This window comes from Panulirus ornatus, chromosome 6 (genome assembly GCF_036320965.1).
Source record: "Panulirus ornatus isolate Po-2019 chromosome 6, ASM3632096v1, whole genome shotgun sequence".
Lineage (NCBI taxonomy): Eukaryota > Metazoa > Arthropoda > Malacostraca > Decapoda > Palinuridae > Panulirus > Panulirus ornatus.
Genome location: NC_092229.1, coordinates 13,706,758 through 13,726,221, shown reverse-complemented (window position 1 = coordinate 13,726,221; position 19,464 = coordinate 13,706,758). Strand labels below are relative to the sequence as shown.

Genomic DNA, 19,464 nt, shown 5'->3' with positions numbered 1-19,464 from the left:
AATGCAAAGGTGAGTAATGTGGCAGTTGAGGGAATAATTGGTATACATGGGGTGTTCAGTGTTGCAAATGGAAATGGTGAAGAGCTTGTAGATTTATGTGCTGAAAAAGGACTGATGATTGGGAATACCTGGTTTAAAAAGCGAGATATACATAAGTATACTTATGTAAGTAGGAGAGATGGCCAGAGAGCCTTATTGGATTACGTGTTAATTGACAGGCGCGCGAAAGAGAGACTTTTGGATGTTAATGTGCTGAGAGGTGCAACTGGAGGGATGTCTGATCATTATCTTGTGGAGGCTAAGGTGAAGATTTGTATGGGTTTTCAGAAAAGAAGAGTGAATGTTGGGGTGAAGAGGGTGGTGAGAGTAAGTGAGCTTGGGAAGGAGACTTGTGTGAGGAAGTACCAGGAGAGACTGAGTACAGAATGGAAAAAGGTGAGAACAATGGAAGTAAGGGGAGTGGGGGAGGAATGGGATGTATTTAGGGAATCAGTGATGGATTGCGCAAAAGATGCTTGTGGCATGAGAAGAGTGGGAGGTGGGTTGATTAGAAAGGGTAGTGAGTGGTGGGATGAAGAAGTAAGAGTATTAGTGAAAGAGAAGAGAGAGGCATTTGGACGATTTTTGCAGGGAAAAAATGAAATTGAGTGGGAGATGTATAAAAGAAAGAGACAGGAGGTCAAGAGAAAGGTGCAAGAGGTGAAAAAAGGGCAAATGAGAGTTGGGGTGAGAGAGTATCATTAAATTTTAGGGAGAATAAAAAGATGTTCTGGAAGGAGGTAAATAAAGTGCGTAAGACAAGGGAGCAAATGAGAACTTCAGTGAAGGGCGCAAATGGGGAGGTGATAACAAGTAGTGGGGATGTGAGAAGGAGATGGAGTGAGTATTTTGAAGGTTTGTTGAATGTGTTTGATGATAGAGTGGCAGATATAGGGTGTTTTGGTCGAGGTGGTGTGCAAAGTGAGAGGGTTAGAGAAGATGATTTGGTAAACAGAGAAGAGGTAGTAAAAGCTTTGCGGAAGATGAAAGCCGGGAAGGCAGCAGGTTTGGATGGTATTGCAGTGGAATTTATTAAAAAAGGGGGTGACTGTATTGTTGACTGGTTGGTAAGGTTATTTAATGTATGTATGACTCATGGTGAGGTGCCCGAGGATTGGCGGAATGCGTGCATAGTGCCATTGTACAAAGGCAAAGGGGATAAGAGTGAGTGCTCAAATTACAGAGGTATAAGTTTGTTGAGTATTCCTGGTAAATTATATGGGAGGATATTGATTGAGAGGGTGAAGGCATGTACAGAGCATCAGATTGGGGAAGAGCAGTGTGGTTTCAGAAGTGGTAGAGGATGTGTGGATCAGGTGTTTGCTTTGAAGAATGTATGTGAGAAATACTTAGAAAAGCAAATGGATTTGTATGTAGCATTTATGGATCTGGAGAAGGCATATGATAGAGTTGATAGAGATGCTCTGTGGAAGGTATTAAGAATATATGGTGTGGGAGGCAAGTTGTTAGAAGCAGTGAAACGTTTTTATCGAGGATGTAAGGCATGTGTACGTGTAGGAAGAGAGGAAAGTGATTGGTTCTCAGTGAATGTAGGTTTGCGGCAGGGGTGTGTGATGTCTCCATGGTTGTTTAATTTGTTTATGGATGGGGTTGTTAGGGAGGTGAATGCAAGAGTTTTGGAAAGAGGGGCAAGTATGAAGTCTGTTGGGGATGAGAGAGCTTGGGAAGTGAGTCAGTTGTTGTTCGCTGATGATACAGCGCTGGTGGCTGATTCATGTGAGAAACTGCAGAAGCTGGTGACTGAGTTTGGTAAAGTGTGTGAAAGAAGAAAGTTAAGAGTAAATGTGAATAAGAGCAAGGTTATTAGGTACAGTAGGGTTGAGGGTCAAGTCAATTGGGAGGTGAGTTTGAATGGAGAAAAACTGGAGGAAGTGAAGTGTTTTAGATATCTGGGAGTGGATCTGGCAGCGGATGGAACCATGGAAGCGGAAGTGGATCATAAGGTGGGGGAGGGGGCGAAAATTCTGGGAGCCTTAAAGAATGTGTGGAAGTCGAGAACATTATCTCGGAAAGCAAAAATGGGTATGTTTGAAGGAATAGTGGTTCCAACGATGTTGTATGGTTGCGAGACGTGGGCTATGAATAGAGTTGTGCGCAGGAGGATGGATGTGCTGGAAATGAGATGTTTGAGGGCAATATGTGGTGTGAGGTGGTTTGATCGAGTAAGTAACGTAAGGGTAAGAGAGATGTGTGGAAATAAAAAGAGCGTGGTTGAGAGAGCAGAAGAGGGTGTTTTGAAATGGTTCGGGCACATGGAGAGAATGAGTGAGGAAAGATTGACCAAGAGAATATATGTGTCGGAGGTGGAGGGAACGAGGAGAAGAGGGAGACCAAATTGGAGGTGGAAAGATGGAGTGAAAAAGATTTTGTGTGATCGGGGCCTGAACATGCAGGAGGGTGAAAGGAGGGCAAGGAATAGAGTGAATTGGAGCGATGTGGTATACCGGGGTTGACGTGCTGTCAGTGGATTGAATCAAGGCATGTGAAGCGTCTGGGGTAAACCATGGAAATCTGTGTAGGTATGTATATTTGCGTGTGTGGACGTGTATGTATATACATGTGTATGGGGGTGGGTTGGGCCATTTCTTTCGTCTGTTTCCTTGCGCTACCTCAATGCGGGAGACAGCGACAAAGCACAATATATATATATATATATATATATATATATATATATATATATATATATATATATATATATATATATATATATATATATATATATGTATATATATATATATATACTTTGTTCCACGCGCTACCTCTTTGGAGGATCATTAGAGGCAAGTGTTTTGGGAGCAACTAAATGTCAGCAGTTTTGATGCTAGAGACCAGCAGGTACTTGTGGCAGGTGATTTAAATGCGAAGTTAAGTACTGTGGCAGCTGAAGATTATATATACATATATATATATATATATATATATATATATATATATATATATATATATATATATATATGTATATATTTTTTTCAAGGCTCCCAAAATTTTCGCCCCCTCCCCCACCCTATGATCCACTTCCGCTTCCATGGTTCCATCCGCTGACAGATCCACTCCCAGATATCTAAAACACTTCACTTCCTCCAGTTTTTCTCCATTCAAACTCACCTCCCAATTGACTTGACCCTCAACCCTACTGTACCTAATAACCTTGCTCTTATTCACATTTACTCTTAACTTTCTTCTTCCACACACTTTACCAAACTCAGTCACCAGCTTCTGCAGTTTCTCACATGAATCAGCCACCAGCCACCAGCCTTGAAAAATGTGTGGAAGTCGAGAACATTATCTCGGAAAGCAAAAATGGGTATGTTTGAAGGAATAGTGGTTCCAACAATGTTGTATGGTTGCGAGGCGTGGGCTATGGATAGAGTTGTGCGCAGGAGGATGGATGTGCTGGAAATGAGATGTTTGAGGACAATGTGTGGTGTGAGGTGGTTTGATCGAGTAAGTAACGTAAGGGTAAGAGAGATGTGTGGAAATAAAAAGAGCGTGGTTGAGAGAGCAGAAGAGGGTGTTTTGAAATGGTTTGGGCACATGGAGAGAATGAGTGAGGAAAGATTGACCAAGAGGATATATGTGTCGGAGGTGGAGGGAACGAGGAGAAGAGGGAGACCAAATTGGAGGTGGAAAGATGGAGTGAAAAAGATTTTGTGTGATCGGGGCCTGAACATGCAGGAGGGTGAAAGGAGGGCAAGGAATAGAGTGAATTGGAGCGATGTGGTATACAGGGTTTGACGTGCTGTCAGTGGATTGAATCAAGGCATGTGAAGCGTCTGGGGTAAACCATGGAAAGCTGTGTAGGTATGTATATTTGCGTGTGTGGACGTGTGTATGTACATGTGTATGGGGGGGGGGGTTGGGCCATTTCTTTCGTCTGTTTCCTTGCGCTACCTCGCAAACGCGGGAGACAGCGACAAAGTATAAAAAAAAAAAAAAAAAAAAAAAAAAAAAAATGTATATATATATATATATATATATATATATATATATATATATATATATATATATATATATATATATATATATATATATATATATATATATATGTATATATAATCTTCAGCTGCCACAGTATATATATATATATTTTCCCTGGGGATAGGGGAGAAAGAATACTTCCCACGTATTCCCTGCGTGTCGTAGAAGGCGACTAAAAGGGAAGGGAGCGGGGGGCTGGAAATCCTCCCCTCTCGTTTTTTTTCTTTTTTTCCAAAAGAAGGAACAGAGGAGAGGTCCAGGTGAGGATATTCCCTCAAAGGCCCAGTCCTCTGTTCTTAACGCTACCTCGCTATTGCGGGAAATAGCGAATAGTATGAAAGAAAAAAAAAAAAAATATATATATATATATATTATTTAATTTGTTTATGGATGGGGTTGTTAGGGAGGTGAATGCAAGAGTTTTGGAAAGAGGGGCAAGTATGAAGTCTGTTGTGGATGAGAGAGCTTGGGAAGTGAGTCAGTTGTTGTTCGCTGATGATACAGCGCTGGTGGCTGATTCATGTGAGGAACTGCAGAAGCTGGTGACTGAGTTTGGTGAAGTGTGTGAAAGAAGAAAGTTAAGAGTAAATGTGAATAAGAGCAAGGTTATTAGGTACAGTAGGGTTGAGGGTCAAGTCAATTGGGAGGTAAGTTTGAATGGAGAAAAGCTGGAGGAAGTAAAGTGTTTTAGATATCTGGGAGTGGATCTGGCAGCGGATGGAACCATGGAAGCGGAAGTGAATCATAGGGTGGGGGAGGGGGCGAAGATCCTGGGAGCATTGAAGAATGTGTGGAAGTCGAGAACATTATCTCGGAAAGCAAAAATGGGTATGTTTGAAGGAATAGTGGTTCCAACAATGTTGTATGGTTGCGAGGCGTGGGCTATAGACAGAGTTGTGCGCAGGAGGGTGGATGTGCTGGAAATGAGATGCTTGAGGACAATGTGTGGTGTGAGGTGGTTTGATCGAGTAAGTAATGTAAGGGTAAGAGAGATGTGTGGAAATAAAAAGAGCGTGGTTGAGAGAGCAGAAGAGGGTGTTTTGAAGTGGTTTGGGCACATGGAGAGAATGAGTGAGGAAAGATTGACCACGAGGATATATGTGTCGGAGATGGAGGGAACGAGGAGAAGTGGGAGACCAAATTGGAGGTGGAAAGATGGAGTGAAAAAGATTTTGAGTGATCGGGGCCTGAACATGCAGGAGGGTGAAAGGCGGGCAAGGAATAGAGTGAATTGGATCGATGTGGTATACCGGGGTTGACGTGCTGTCAGTGATTGAATCAGGGCATGTGAAGCGTCTGGGGTAAACCATGGAAAGTTGTGTGGGGCCTGGATGTGGAAAGGGAGCTGTGGTTTCGGGCATTATTGCATGACAGCTGGAGACTTAGTGTGAACGAATGGGGCCTTTGCTATCTTTTCCTAGCGCTACCTCGCACACATGAGGGGGGAGGGGGATGGTATTCCATGTGTGGCGAGGTGGCGATTGGAATGAATAAAGGCAGACAGTGTGAATTGTGTGCATGGGTATATATGTATGTGTCTGTGTGTGTATATATATATATGAGTACATTGAGAGGTATAGGTATGTATATTTGCGTGTGTGGACGTGTGTGTATATACATGTGTATGGGGTCGGTTGGGCCATTTCTTTCTTCTGTTTCATTGCGCTACCTCGCAAATGCGGGAGACAGCGACAAAGCAAAATAAATAAATATAAATAATATTATCTCTGGGAATAAGGGAGAAAGAATACTTCCCACGTATTCCCTGCGTGTCTAGCAGTAACCGTTGAAAGGGAGAGTGATTAGGGAGGGGTCACGTGGCGTGGATTGACCTGGGTAGCTGGGTGTGTCATGAACTTTTTTGTTTTCGTGTTTTGTCAATTCTATGATGATGATTTGGTTAATGCTAGGATGAACTTTAAAATTGCCTGGGAACAAAGTAAAGTTCATAGTATTAGCAATTAGGACAAAGTCAATGATGCTGCGTGTAGCATAGTCAGCAGAGAGGTATAGAATAACGGGGTTTTCAAGATCTATGAGGTGTCAATAATAAAGAATACCCACAAAGCAATCTGCCGTAGTCAACCGGATTCTTCTACGACAACAAAGACAACAACAGCCTATGTGTCATCGTTACAATTCTTCCTCCCAGCCACATGATGTAAACACGAAGAAAGACTCCACCACCATAGTCTCCAAACCTGGCGCAGCCTCCATGTAGACACTGACTACTACACTCTAGCGAGAACGCCATATGTATAATACCACTGTGTTATCCAATCCCAAGGATCCCCTTCTACAGGAGTTCCTGCAGCGCCTAGACTTCTCTGTAGTCAGAAGGAGTCAGGGAAACGATATAAACTCGTTATTCTAAACATGGAAACAAGTGTGATCCGTTAAATACTGCCCAGTAATCAATAAATGCGAGTGTTCAAGAATGTAATTCTTATGTTTACTTTTTACTGGGGAGAAATGGGTTACTATTAGTTATCAAAAGGTGAGAATGTCTCATTGATTATCTTCTACTTTCCCAAGAGTAGAAAGAGTGTACAAAACATTAAGCTGGCAGCAGGTAGTATATGTTCAGTCTGTTGACAAGAAATGAACTTCTCTTTCCACCTTTTTTGCTCCCCGCGCCGAGCTAAGGTGAAGTCCATGCTTCAGGTGGCAAAAGACGTTCATTACTTACGGGTGGCCCGTGGTGTCCTGGTTTGGGTGGGTGATCGGGACTGCTAGGGGGGTCAGGTCAAGCGTCCAGGTGGGTTGGTGAAAGGGTCAAGTCTGATGGTGTCGCGATGGGAGGCCTTAAGAAGGTCTTAAGACACCATCATAGTCTCGGATGAAACGATTATAATACCTTGGTGACACTAGGAGAACTTTGTCGCCAGCCGGTTGGCCATCAGGGCTTCACGCCGTCGAAGTCATAACGTCCAATAGAGAAATCTTGACCACCTTCTACAAATGGCGAGGCGTGAGACCGTGGCAGCAAAATCCCAAGTCAGTAATGACATGAGGGTTGATGCCATGTTGGTGAAGAGGCAATAAGCCAACGTAGACGAATTAAAAAGGCTAGGGTAGCTGACCTAGAGTTCATAGTGAAGCTATTGCAGGAAGATAAGGCTGCTCAGACTGCTGGGGGTATCAGAGGTGCCCTAAGGAGTAAAGCACTGGAAGATATTGACCAGAGCTGGAGAGTATCAGGTCGGACTGATCGCAGTGTGAAATTTATCAGAGCTGCTCCCTCCAAACTCCACAAAGTTGGGACAACGGTTTGAGCAGTCGTTCATCTTAATCAACAAATGGAGTAATTAAAAGGGCCGCTGTGACATTCTCATACTTCATTTCTGTAACAATATCTTGGTCTTTCATGCCACCAAGGTCCTTGCAAAAATAAAGCCTTACAGGAAATGATGGACACCTGTACAGATGCTATAATATCACACTGGGTTAGGGAAGGTCCTTAAAGTGAGAATCCTATTTCGTTTTTAACCAGATTTCCACTTCCCAGCGTACGTACTTTTTCCATTCTATTTCAAGCAATCACTTTCCTAACGAAGGGATCGAGGGAAAATAGTATTACGACGACCGTTTAACGGGTCGGACAAGGTGTAATCAAGGTATGCCGCTTCTCCCTAAGGAGGGAGAAAATAGCAGTCATGGTCGTTGATTTAAAAGTAACAGTCTCTTTTCCGATAAGGTTGACGCAGTAAAATAATCCTGGCCCAACTGTTATACCAGAGAGGCCAGAGTGTACGTACACTTAAGAACACCAGACAATCCGCTGTGCATGGTTGTTGTGCGCATGTAGGACGCAAGAGGGTTGTTAAGCAACACGCGGAATGAATACAACTGTAAATTATATAGTAACAGAGGCCATGCATTCTTTAATTTGCAAACGTAATTAGTTCGTTTTTTTTCTATTTACCTGTATTTCTTCAGGACAGGCACTGTCTTTGATACAGCAGTAAATTTAAACTTGTACAAATCTTCGCTCATGACATTCTGCCATCTCTTCCAGTAGCAACAATCAACGCATTAAAGCCCCTCTTGTCTGTAGTCATAGTTCCCATTAGGCTTCTTTGATTACTTTTAACACATCAGTCACATGCAATCTGGGTACACGTACGCGAACTACAATTGTGGATGTCACTTTGGTGTACGTAAGCAGGATATAGCTTTAAACAACAGCTCTACGTGCCATTAGTAATACATACCAATAACCAAGGCTGCCAGCAAGATGGATGAAGTGTTGGACATATGTGAGGCTTTCGCTGTGATTATCACATTTAACAGGTGACCTGACCTTCGTTTGGAATGCCTGACCCTACCAACCACCAGCATAATGGGGTCAAAGGTTGAGACTTTCGACTCTAAGAGGCCCCTACCACATTATCTCAGTTTCCAGCTATCATGTGTAAAGTGTGGTTGAGAGCTGAAGAGGATGTACTGAAATCATTTGGACACATGGAAAGAATGAGTGAAAATTTTGAGAGTATCTATGTCAGATATGAAGGTTATTAGGAAAACGAGAGCAAATTGGGGATGGAAGGATGAAATCAAAGGTTTTCGAGGTATTATGGCCTTAACATGCAGGAGCTTAAAGATGTGTAAAACAGTGAATTTGAATGTAGTATACTGGGGTCGATATGCTGCCAGTGGACTGAAACAGGGCATGCGAAGCTTACAAGGTAAACCATGGGAAGGTCTGTGGGATCTGGTTATGGACAGGGAGCTGTGGTTTTGGTGAATTACATATGACAGGTAAAGAATAGATGCTTTTTTTTTTTTGTTTGTTTCTCGGCGGAAACTCGTTGATGCGGGAGATGGTAATATAAGTGTGGAAAAAACAAATTACAAGAACATGCTCCATAACCACATCCTTAACAGCATAGGAGACACTGGTATGCTATGCCACCAACACTAATAGTAACATTTGATGCCAAAATCAGTCACTTGAAATATCTACCATTCCATGATTTACCCATTCCCAAAACTATGTGCACTAATTATTTTCCCTTACATAATCTGTGCACTGCTTTGATAGTACATTTGCTGATTATCACTCGTTAATTTTCTATTACACCATTTAAAAAACTATCATTTTGAACACAGAAGGTCCATCTTTTTATTCAAATAAACTACAGTAGATCTAATAAATTAAGCGTTTTTCTTTAAATTGCTTTTTACTAGCAAGACAATCACCTCCTTATCAATAATGTGCATTTCACACACATATCGTAGTTACCAGAAAGAACTAAAGAAAACCAATTTTTTAAAGTAACAGCAGTAGCCCGACATCAATGTGGGGTGGCACTCACGATTTTTATTTATGCTATCTGTGATGGCACAGGCAGCTGAGGCCCTCATCAAGGCCATCCCATTAACATAGGTCATGACAATTAGAGATAGTGTGAACGAATGTGGCCTTTATTTTCTGTTTTCCTGGCGCTCCCTTGCTGATGCAGAGGGTGGCAATGTTTCCTGTGGGGCAGGGTAGTGTCAGAAAAGATGAAGGCAAGCGAGTATGAATATGTTCATGTGTATATGGGTCTGGATATGTACATACATGTATGGGGTGCATGTATATTTGTGTATATCAACAGATGGGTCTTTCTTCGTGTTTCCTGGCGCTAACAAGCCTGAACCAAGTACCCATTTTACCGATCAACCCCTAGGGATGGATGAACAGCTGGGTTAACTGTGGACCGACTGCTTTAACCAGGATTCGAACCTATGCGCTTGACTCTGGGCAGTCCATGAATGTGTTATAGTTAGGGATGCTAATTGCTACACCACGGGAGTGCATTATTTTAATTATGGGTTTTAATGATACAACTTTATATTCTATCTTTATCTTGTGACAACAGTTGCAGGTTGCCCACAAACTTTCAGAAACTGACAAATATCTAGATAGAAATTACATAGTACAATAATATCTTTTTGATGATAAAACGTTATTTTCCACCTCTTATCTAATCACAACAGTTGCAAGTTGGTCAAAAACTAAAACAATGAAAATGTCTTTACAGAAATTATAATACACAATCATACCTGTTTATGATATGATAACTTTCATAGACTGAAAAATGTCTTCACAGGAATCATTTATGCAATCATACATTTAAAAGTTTAATGAAGTTCATTTGTCTAGAATAAAATTTTAGCAAGTTGTAAAACGTGGTTTCTTCAGCCATATTAAAAGTTCGCGGTACAATAAAAATCTTAAAAATGAAAATAAAAATTTGGACATTTAAAAAAAAAATGCATTTATGCACTTCATAATATACTATAATACTGTGGGTGATGGTATGCCTACAACGGTTGCTTGCAGAGGAATACTAGTCCCGAGCATCTGGACATTACTCTTCATAATACTCTTCATTTTGATACATGAAGTTACACACATTTTACTTGTTGTGCTATCCGTGATGCCTTAAAAATTCGGCACGAACTGTATGACTATACCTTCATATGGTTCTAAGTACACCGATTTCATGTCTGACTGCCCAAGGTCAGTACTGAGGAAAAAGGAAGCATCATTAGCATTTGTACAAGAATTCAAGGGGTTTAATAATCATCTGACAAAATTAAAGTCATTGTAGCAATGCAAACTGCATGACAGCTTACACTTTAATAATTTCAAATAAATACATATAGTTTTCAGAATAAACTACATTTCAGCAATAAATCATAAATTTGCTTACCTGCTGACGGTGGAATTTTGAGTGGACTTTATGTGATTGTCACCTTTTTCAGACACCCCATTTATTGCACTGAAATCGATGGTGGCATTATTGCTGCTGTGCATATTAACAGCTACTGCATAACCTGGAGTACCCTTCATTACTCTGCAAATATTGAACAAAAGATAAGCCTATTGAGAGAGATGTGCATACTTTAATTTTCTTATAAGATATATATGTATATTCTATATTCAATTCAAAGCCTTAATTTGTTAGTAATTTCTCAGCTACAAATATATCCTTCTCACAAATCAAATGGGCCATTAGCATTTTCAGTCATGTTATCATTACAAAGGATGAAGGTCATACCTATTACATACACAATAAATATATCAAATTTGAAAAATTTCCCCAATTCCTCTTCATTATGTGATTAGAAATACAATCACTGGCACCTCCCTTTGCCACATCATGAATAAACTGGCCCCATTTAAACAGATAGCAAAAGTTTTCTAACCATACTTATGAAATACTAAGGGATATGGATAAATTTACCCTCCATTACAAGTATGGCAGATATGACCTTTGATATTTTCCCCAAAAAAATCTCTTACAAAAAAAGAAAAAAAGCAGGATGACCCAAGGAAAAACCGTTAACCATCAAAGTATCTTTAGCGAGAAATGCAAAATTTTCTAAAATAACATAAAAGCCAAATGCATTCATCATGCAAGATATATATATATAAAAAAAAGCCAGGAACATAAGAAAGCTGAGTTAATGCTCAACAAAATTTACTTAACTACAAATTTCATCTAAAGGCAGTTCTAACTTTATCAACACAGGTTATGAAAATTCATCTACAGCATCCATGTAACCATGATATAGTGAACTTACGGAATTCTGACGGCAGGAAGAAAATTTTACTTTGTTAAACTTGTAGGGTATGTTATTGGAATACAAACACATAAATATCATTATCATTGTACCTGATTGCAATTCCCCACATCAGTACCTGGAAACAGACGAAGAGAGACCCACCCACTTTTTAACACATGTACATATATATGATTTGGTAAACAGAGAAGACGTAGTAAAAGCTTTGCGGAAGATGAAAGCCAGCAAGGCAGCAGGTTTGGATGGTATTGCAGTGGAATTTATTAAAAAAGGGGGTGACTGTATTATTGACTGGTTGGTAAGGTTATTTAATGTATGTATGACTCATGGTAAGGTGCCTGAGGATTGGCAGAATGCGTGCATAGTGCCATTGTACAAAGGCAAACGGGATAAGAGTGAGTGCTCAAATTACAGAGGTATAAGTTTGTTGAGTATTCCTGGTAAATTATATGGGAGGGTATTGATTGAGAGGGTGAAGGCATGTACAGAGCATCAGATTGGGGAAGAGCAGTGTGGTTTCAGAAGTGGTAGAGGATGTGGATCAGGTGTTTGCTTTGAAGAATGTATGTGAGAAATACTTAGAAAAGCAAATGGATTTGTATGTAGCATTTATGGATCTGGAGAAGGCATATGAGAGAGTTGATAGAGATGCTCTGTGGAAGGTATTAAGAATATATGGTGTGGGAGGAAAGTTGTTAGAAGCAGTGAAAAGTTTTTATCGAGGATGTAAGGCATGTGTACGTGTAGGAAGAGAGGAAAGTGATTGGTTCTCAGTGAATGTAGGTTTGCGGCAGGGGTGTGTGATGTCTCCATGGTTGTTTAATTTGTTTATGGATGGGGTTGTTAGGGAGGTGAATGCAAGAGTTTTGGAAAGAGGGGCAAGTATGAAGTCTGTTGGGGATGAGAGAGCTTGGGAAGTGAGTCAGTTGTTGTTCGCTGATGATACAGCGCTGGTGGCTGATTCATGTGAGAAACTGCAGAAGCTGGTGACTGAGTTTGGTAAAGTGTGTGAAAGAAGAAAGTTAAGAGTAAATGTGAATAAGAGCAAGGTAATTAGGTACAGTAGGGTTGAGGGTCAAGTCAATTGGGAGGTAAGTTTGAATGGAGAAAAACTGGAGGAAGTAAAGTGTTTTAGATATCTGGGAGTGGATCTGGCAGCGGATGGAACCATGGAAGCGGAAGTGGATCATAGGGTGGGGGAGGGGGCGAAAATTCTGGGAGCCTTGAAGAATGTGTGGAAGTCGAGAACATTATCTTGGAAAGCAAAAATGGGTATGTTTGAAGGAATAGTGGTTCCAACAATGTTGTATAGTTGCGAGGCGTGGGCTATGGATAGAGTTGTGCGCAGGAGGATGGATGTGCTGGAAATGAGATGTTTGAGGACAATGTGTGGTTTGATCGAGTAAGTAACGTAAGGGTAAGAGAGATGTGTGGAAATAAAAAGAGCGTGGTTGAGAGAGCAGAAGAGGGTGTTTTGAAATGGTTTGGGCACATGGAAAGAATGAGTGAGGAAAGATTGACCAAGAGGATATATGTGTCGGAGGTGGAGCGAACGAGAAGTGGGAGACCAAATTGGAGGTGGAATGATGGAGTGAAAAAGATTTTGTGTGATCGGGGCCTGAACATGCAGGAGGGTGAAAGGAGGGCAAGGAATAGAGTGAATTGGATCGATATGGTATACCGGGGTTGACGTGCTGTCAGTGGATTGAATCAGGGCATGTGAAGCGTCTGGGGTAAACCATGGAAAGCTGTGTAGGTATGTATATTTGCGTGTGTGGACGTATGTATATACATGCGTATGGGGGTGGGTTGGGCCATTTCTGTCGTCTGTTTCCTTGCGCTACCTCGCAAATGCGGGAGACAGCGACAAAAAAAAAGAAAAAATATATATATATATATATACACATGTATCCATTCATACTTCCTCGCCTTTATCCATTCCTTGTGCCACCCTGCCCCATGGGAAACAGCACTGACATACCCTGCGACAGCAAGGTAGTGCCAGGAAACGTAGGAAAAAAGGCCTCATCCGCTCACATCCATTCTCTAGTTGTAGAGTGTAATGCACATAAACCATATCTCCCTATCCACATCCAGGTCCCGTGCATGCCTTTCACCCTCCTGCATGTTCAGGCCCTAATCGCTCAAAATCATTTTCACTCCATCCTTCCACCTCCAACTTGGTCTCCTGCTTCTCGTTGTTCCCCACACTTCTAGCACATATATCCTCTTTGTCAACATTTCCTCACTCATTCTCTTCCCATGTCCAAACCATTTCAATACACCCTCTTCTGCTCTCTTTACCATTTCCTCTTTATTACCACACATCTCTCTTACTATTTCATTACTCAATCAAACCATCTCACACCTCATATAATCCTCAAACATTTCATATCCAACACATCCACCCTCCTCTGCATAACCTTATCCATAGCCCATGTCTTGCAACCATATAATATTGCTGGAACTACTATTCTTTCAAAGATACTAATTTTTGCTCTCCAAGATAACGTTCTCTCTTTCTAAACCTTCTCCATCGCTCCCAGAACCTTTGTCCCCTCCCCACACACTATAACTCAACTTCCACTTCCATGATTGCAATCTCTGCCAAGTCCACTCCCAGGTATGTGAAACACTTCACTTCCTCCAATTTTTCTCCATTCAAATTTACATCCCAAATCATTTGTACCTCAACCATGCTGAACCTAATAACCTTGTTTTTATTCAGATTTACTCTCAATTTCCGGTTTTCACACACTTTTCCAAACTCAGTCACCTACTGCTCCTCCCTAATCTGATGTTCTGTGCATGCCTTCACCCTCAATCAATACCTTGCCAAAAAATGTTCCATGTATACTCAACAAACTTAAGCCTCTATGCCTTTATATTAAAACACATGCATTCCACCAATCCTCAGGCACCTCACCATGATCCATACACAATGAATGTCCTTACTAAACAATCAACTACAGTCACCCCCTTTTTAATAATTTCAACTGCAATACCATCCACTTCAGCCACCTTGCCAGATTTCATCTTCCACAAGGCTTTTATCAAATCAACTCTCCCTGACTCTCGCTTTGCATACCACACCCACCTAAACACCCAACCGTACATCAGCCACTCTTACCATCAAACATTTAAGAATCCCTCAAAACATTCATTCCATCTCCCCCTCACCAATCATTGTCATAACTTCCCCTTTTGCTTCCTTCAGCAATGTTCCCATTTGTTCTCTTGTCTTTTGCATTACATTTACCTCCTTCCAAAACATCTTTTTATGCTTCCTAAAGTTCAGTGATACTCTAACACCCCAACTCTCATTTGCTGTTTTTCAACTTTGCACCTTCCTCGTATACATCTTCCAATCATTTGCACGCCTTCCGTGTACATAAGCCTAAATGCCTCCATTTTCTCTTTTACCAAAAACTTTACTTCATCCCACCACTCACTACCCTTTTTAATCTCCCCACCTCCCACCTTTCGCATGCCATATGCATCTCTTTCATATGCCATCACTGCTTTTTGAAATACTGCCCATTCATCACCCACTCCCCTCACTTTATTTGCTTTCACCTCTTGCCATTCTACACTCAATCTCTCTTGGTATTTCTTCCTACAAGTCTCCTTTCTAAGCTCTCTCACTCTCACCACTCTCTTCTCTCCTCCTTTTTGAAAACCTTTCCAAATCTTCACCCTCGCCTCCTGAAGATAGTGATTGGACATCCCACCAGCTGCCCCTCTCAGCACATTTACATCCAAAACTCTTGCTTTTACACACGCTTATCAAATAATACGTAATCTAATAATGCCTGATGACCATCTCTCCAACACAAATATATATAAGCTTTGCCTACGCTGAAATCAATATTTCATTCATTCTATCTCCTAGAATAGAATTTTTCCCAAAAATAAAAAAAAAAATATATATATATATGCCTGTGCATAACCTTGGGGTTCCCTCATCTGCATACAAATTGTAAGGTTTCAAGCAGTCATTGTCAGGGGAAGAAAAAATGCCAAGGTGAATATTCCGGGGGTCTACATTGTATGAACAAACAAATCTGTTCTCTGTCACCTTCAGCAAGATTTCAAGACATACTAACAGAGCAAAGATTACCATCCACACACTTTTTCATACTTCTAAATTCATTCCTCCCATTAAAGCCGGGTCTAGTCGACCATGGAAGAGCAGAACAGCAACTGACAACCTGTTAAGGTTGGGTTTTTCAACACCAAATGCTTGATCAGGTTATCACTTGTCTTACTAGCCTTTATAAGTTAAAAGTTGATTCTGCTAGTACATCTGCAAATCTTGCTTGTAAATACATTTTCTTATTTCCAAGCAAGAATATAAGCCTTTTGTTCCTGAGATAACTTCTCAGTGCCCATTGTTAGTCACTGGTATCAGTCAATGCAAGGACACAGAAAAATTTGAATCCCTCCATCCTACAGGGTAATTGAGTCAGCAAATTGTGTCATGTTACTTCAAAAACTATACCGTGCTGCCAAACATAATATATTCCCACCATAAGTGGGAAATATGATTTGTTCTACATATAGAACTTGATGCAAAACCTCAAAACTTTATCCAACTTCCCAGTGTTGATTCTCTTTCCCTTTTCAAGAGCAATTACTAATTACAGAAAACTGCATGCTTCTGCCACAGCCTAGAATACTGAATTGGAAAGCCTTTACATGACTGCCACGTTGCCACTTTCATCTCAAAAATAGGCAGATATGATGTCTGTTTCTCTCCCCACAATGTACAGCTCTAAATTTCTACTTTTTTTTCCTGACATGAAAAGGCAGGTATTTCTACATCTTTATAAGCTGATGTCTTCTAAGAAAAGCCAGTTTCTCCATCTCTTTAAAAACTGATTCTTATTATTCTACTTTCCATTTCTTTATTTACTTTTTTTTTCACTGAAGCCTGACCTCAATGGGAACTTTCTGGTGGAAAGGAAGGAGTAAGGATTTACTGACTGTTCTTGTAGATATGTAAAAACACATAAAAATCTCCATCACTACACAATTTAGTATAAAACCCTTACCTGACATAAGCTACAACATCTTCATCTGTTTCAGCAAAAGTCATGTTGCCCAATTTCACAGATTCTTTCTCCCTAACTTCAGCAAGTGATTTTATGACATCTTTTTGAGCTTCAAAATATGTTTGGTCAAAGCCATCAAGGATAGGGGTGCCAGGTACCAGGAAAAGAGAGAGTGTCACCAAACGCACCATATCAGCAGGAATGACAGACTCAGCCACCTTGGGATTAAACTGAAAGAGAAAATTAGCTATTAATTCAGTGATAATGAATAAAATTTTATACACTGGTTTAATCAATCTAGGCACTGTCTAAGAGTGAACAATCTAACTTCTCAAAGAAAATGTTACCATCCTACACAATTGGTAATAATACTGTGGATCCATGTTTTTAAAACCAAAGGAGTTGGTTCTGAAATAATTGTGTGTGTGTGTGTGTGTGTGTGTGTGTGTAAAAGCTCTTACCAACATACCAACAATAAAGAATAAGTAATATGGAGAAACCATTTAAAATCATTTTGAGTTACAAAGAATACGTTGTGTGAGGTAAGTGTTATGTGTGACAAGGAGAAAGTCTGTGTGGAAAGAATGCCAGCTGTCCACATGAAGGTGAAGCAGATACAAAATTTTCCCCATTACATACCTGATCGCTATCCCATATTTGCGAGGTAGCATCAGGAAAGAGATGAAGAAAGACACATCCGATCAATTGTATATTTTATCTTGAGGGATAGGGAGAAAGAATACTTCCCACATATTCCCTGTGTGTCATAGAAGGCCACTAAAAGGGGTGGGAACAGAAGGGGGTGGAAATCCTCCCCCCGAAGTTTTAACTTTTCCAAAAGAAGGAACAGAGAAGGGTGCCATGTGAGGATTTTCCCTTTAAGGTTCAATCCTCTGTTCTTTACACTACCTCGCTAATGCAGGAAATGATGAATATGTACATAAAGTATCTATCAATTATATTTATTATGCTTTATTGCCGTTTCCCACAACAACTAGGTACCACCAAGAAACAAATGAAGAAAGACCCATCTACTCATATATATACATACGTGCACATACATATACGGAACATATATATATGTACACATACACAGACATAAACATATATATGTATTCATGCTTGCCTTCATCCATTCCCGGCGCCACCCCGTCCAACAGGAAACAGCATCACCACCTCCTGCATCAGAGGTAAAGCCAAGAAAACAGACATACATATAAGCAGGTGAGAATTTTCCCCCAGTGGCTCAGTCATCTGTTCCTTGTGCTGCCTCACTGGCGTGGGAGGTAGCGGGTGTGTATGAAAAAAATGTATGTATATATGTGTATACGAGTGGATGGGTCTTTCTTCGTCTATTTCCAGGCACTACCTCGCTAATGTGGGAATAGGCAATCAAGTATAATAATAATAATAATAATAATAATAATAATAATAATAATAATAATAATAATAGGGTGGGGGAGGGGGCGAAAATTCTGGGAGCCTTGAAGAATGTGTGGAAGTCAAGAACATTATCTCGGAAAGCAAAAATGGGTATGTTTGAAGGAATAGTGGTTCCAACAATGTTGTATGGTTGCGAGGCGTGGGCTATGGATAGAGTTGTGCGCAGGAGGATGGATGTGCTGGAAATGAGATGTTTGAGGACAATGTGTGGTGTGAGGTGGTTTGATCGAGTAAGTAACGTAAGGGTAAGAGAGATGTGTGGAAATAAAAAGAGCGTGGTTGAGAGAGCAGAAGAGGGTGTTTTGAAATGGTTTGGGCACATGGAGAGAATGAGTGAGGAAAGATTGACCAAGAGGATATATGTGTCGGAGGTGGAGGGAACGAGGAGAAGTGGGAGACCAAATTGGAGGTGGAAAGATGGAGTGAAAAAGATTTTGTGTGATCGGGGCCTGAACATGCAGGAGGGTGAAAGGAGGGCAAGGAATAGAGTGAATTGGATCGATGTGGTATACCGGGGTTGACGTGCTGTCAGTGGATTGAATCAGGGCATGTGAAGCGTCTGGGGTAAACCATGGAAAGCTGTGTAGGTATGTATATTTGCGTGTGTGGACGTATGTACATACATGTGTATGGGGGTGGGTTGGGCCATTTCTTTCGTCTGTTTCCTTGCGCTACCTCGCAAACGCGGGAGAAAGCGGAAAAAAAAAAAATACATAAGTACATTCACACACTGTGCACACATGTATATATTCATACTTGCTCATCATCATCCATTTCCAATGCCAACCCCCACAGGAAACTACGTAAATGCATGAAAAATAAAAGAAAGAATAACATACATTCTCCTTTGTTCCCCCCAAAACTGATCACTGTCCCCTGCATCAATGACATAGTGCTGGGAAGCAGATGCGTATTTTTTGTCTGTTTTCTGGTGCTACCTCGCTAACAAGGGAAACGGCAATCAAGAATAATAACCATAAATATATATATACTTGTTCAACATTTCCCATGATAGCCCCAAGAACAAACAAGGAAATTGCCTTGTTTGCTCACATCCTTTATATCTAGATGTTACTGGACTCCATCTGCACTACAAGTGAAATAACCACCTCTGATGAGGGTGTATCATTGGGAATAGTCTTGGCAAAATTCTCACAGCAATGGAGTTCATATTTCCGAGGTATTAATAGTGTAGGAACCTTTCATAAGACATCCTGGTAAAACCAGAATTCTTTCTTAGAAAGGTGCAGCTGGTGGTGACAAGGGTGTAGATTTGCAGAGGCTATTAAAAAAGAGAAAATTATGTGAGAAAAGTGGTTAGAGTAAGTGAGCTAGGAAGAGAATGAGTAAA

The 19,464-nt window shown here is 40.8% G+C and overlaps 1 protein-coding gene across 1 annotated transcript in view; it reads right to left on the bottom strand.

The window, feature by feature from the left end:
• Window positions 1–9,874: 9,874 nt before the first annotated feature.
• The window catches only part of CD98hc (CD98 heavy chain), a 49,598-nt gene continuing 40,008 nt past the window's right edge, over window positions 9,875–19,464 (bottom strand). The window contains exons 9-11 of the mRNA XM_071662526.1: window positions 16,671–16,900; window positions 10,743–10,886; window positions 9,875–10,556 (exon numbers count right to left, since the gene is read on the bottom strand). Of these exons, the coding sequence (XP_071518627.1) occupies window positions 10,472–10,556; window positions 10,743–10,886; window positions 16,671–16,900 (459 nt within the window). The 3' untranslated portion in view covers window positions 9,875–10,471. The remainder of the gene's footprint in view (window positions 10,557–10,742; window positions 10,887–16,670; window positions 16,901–19,464) is intronic.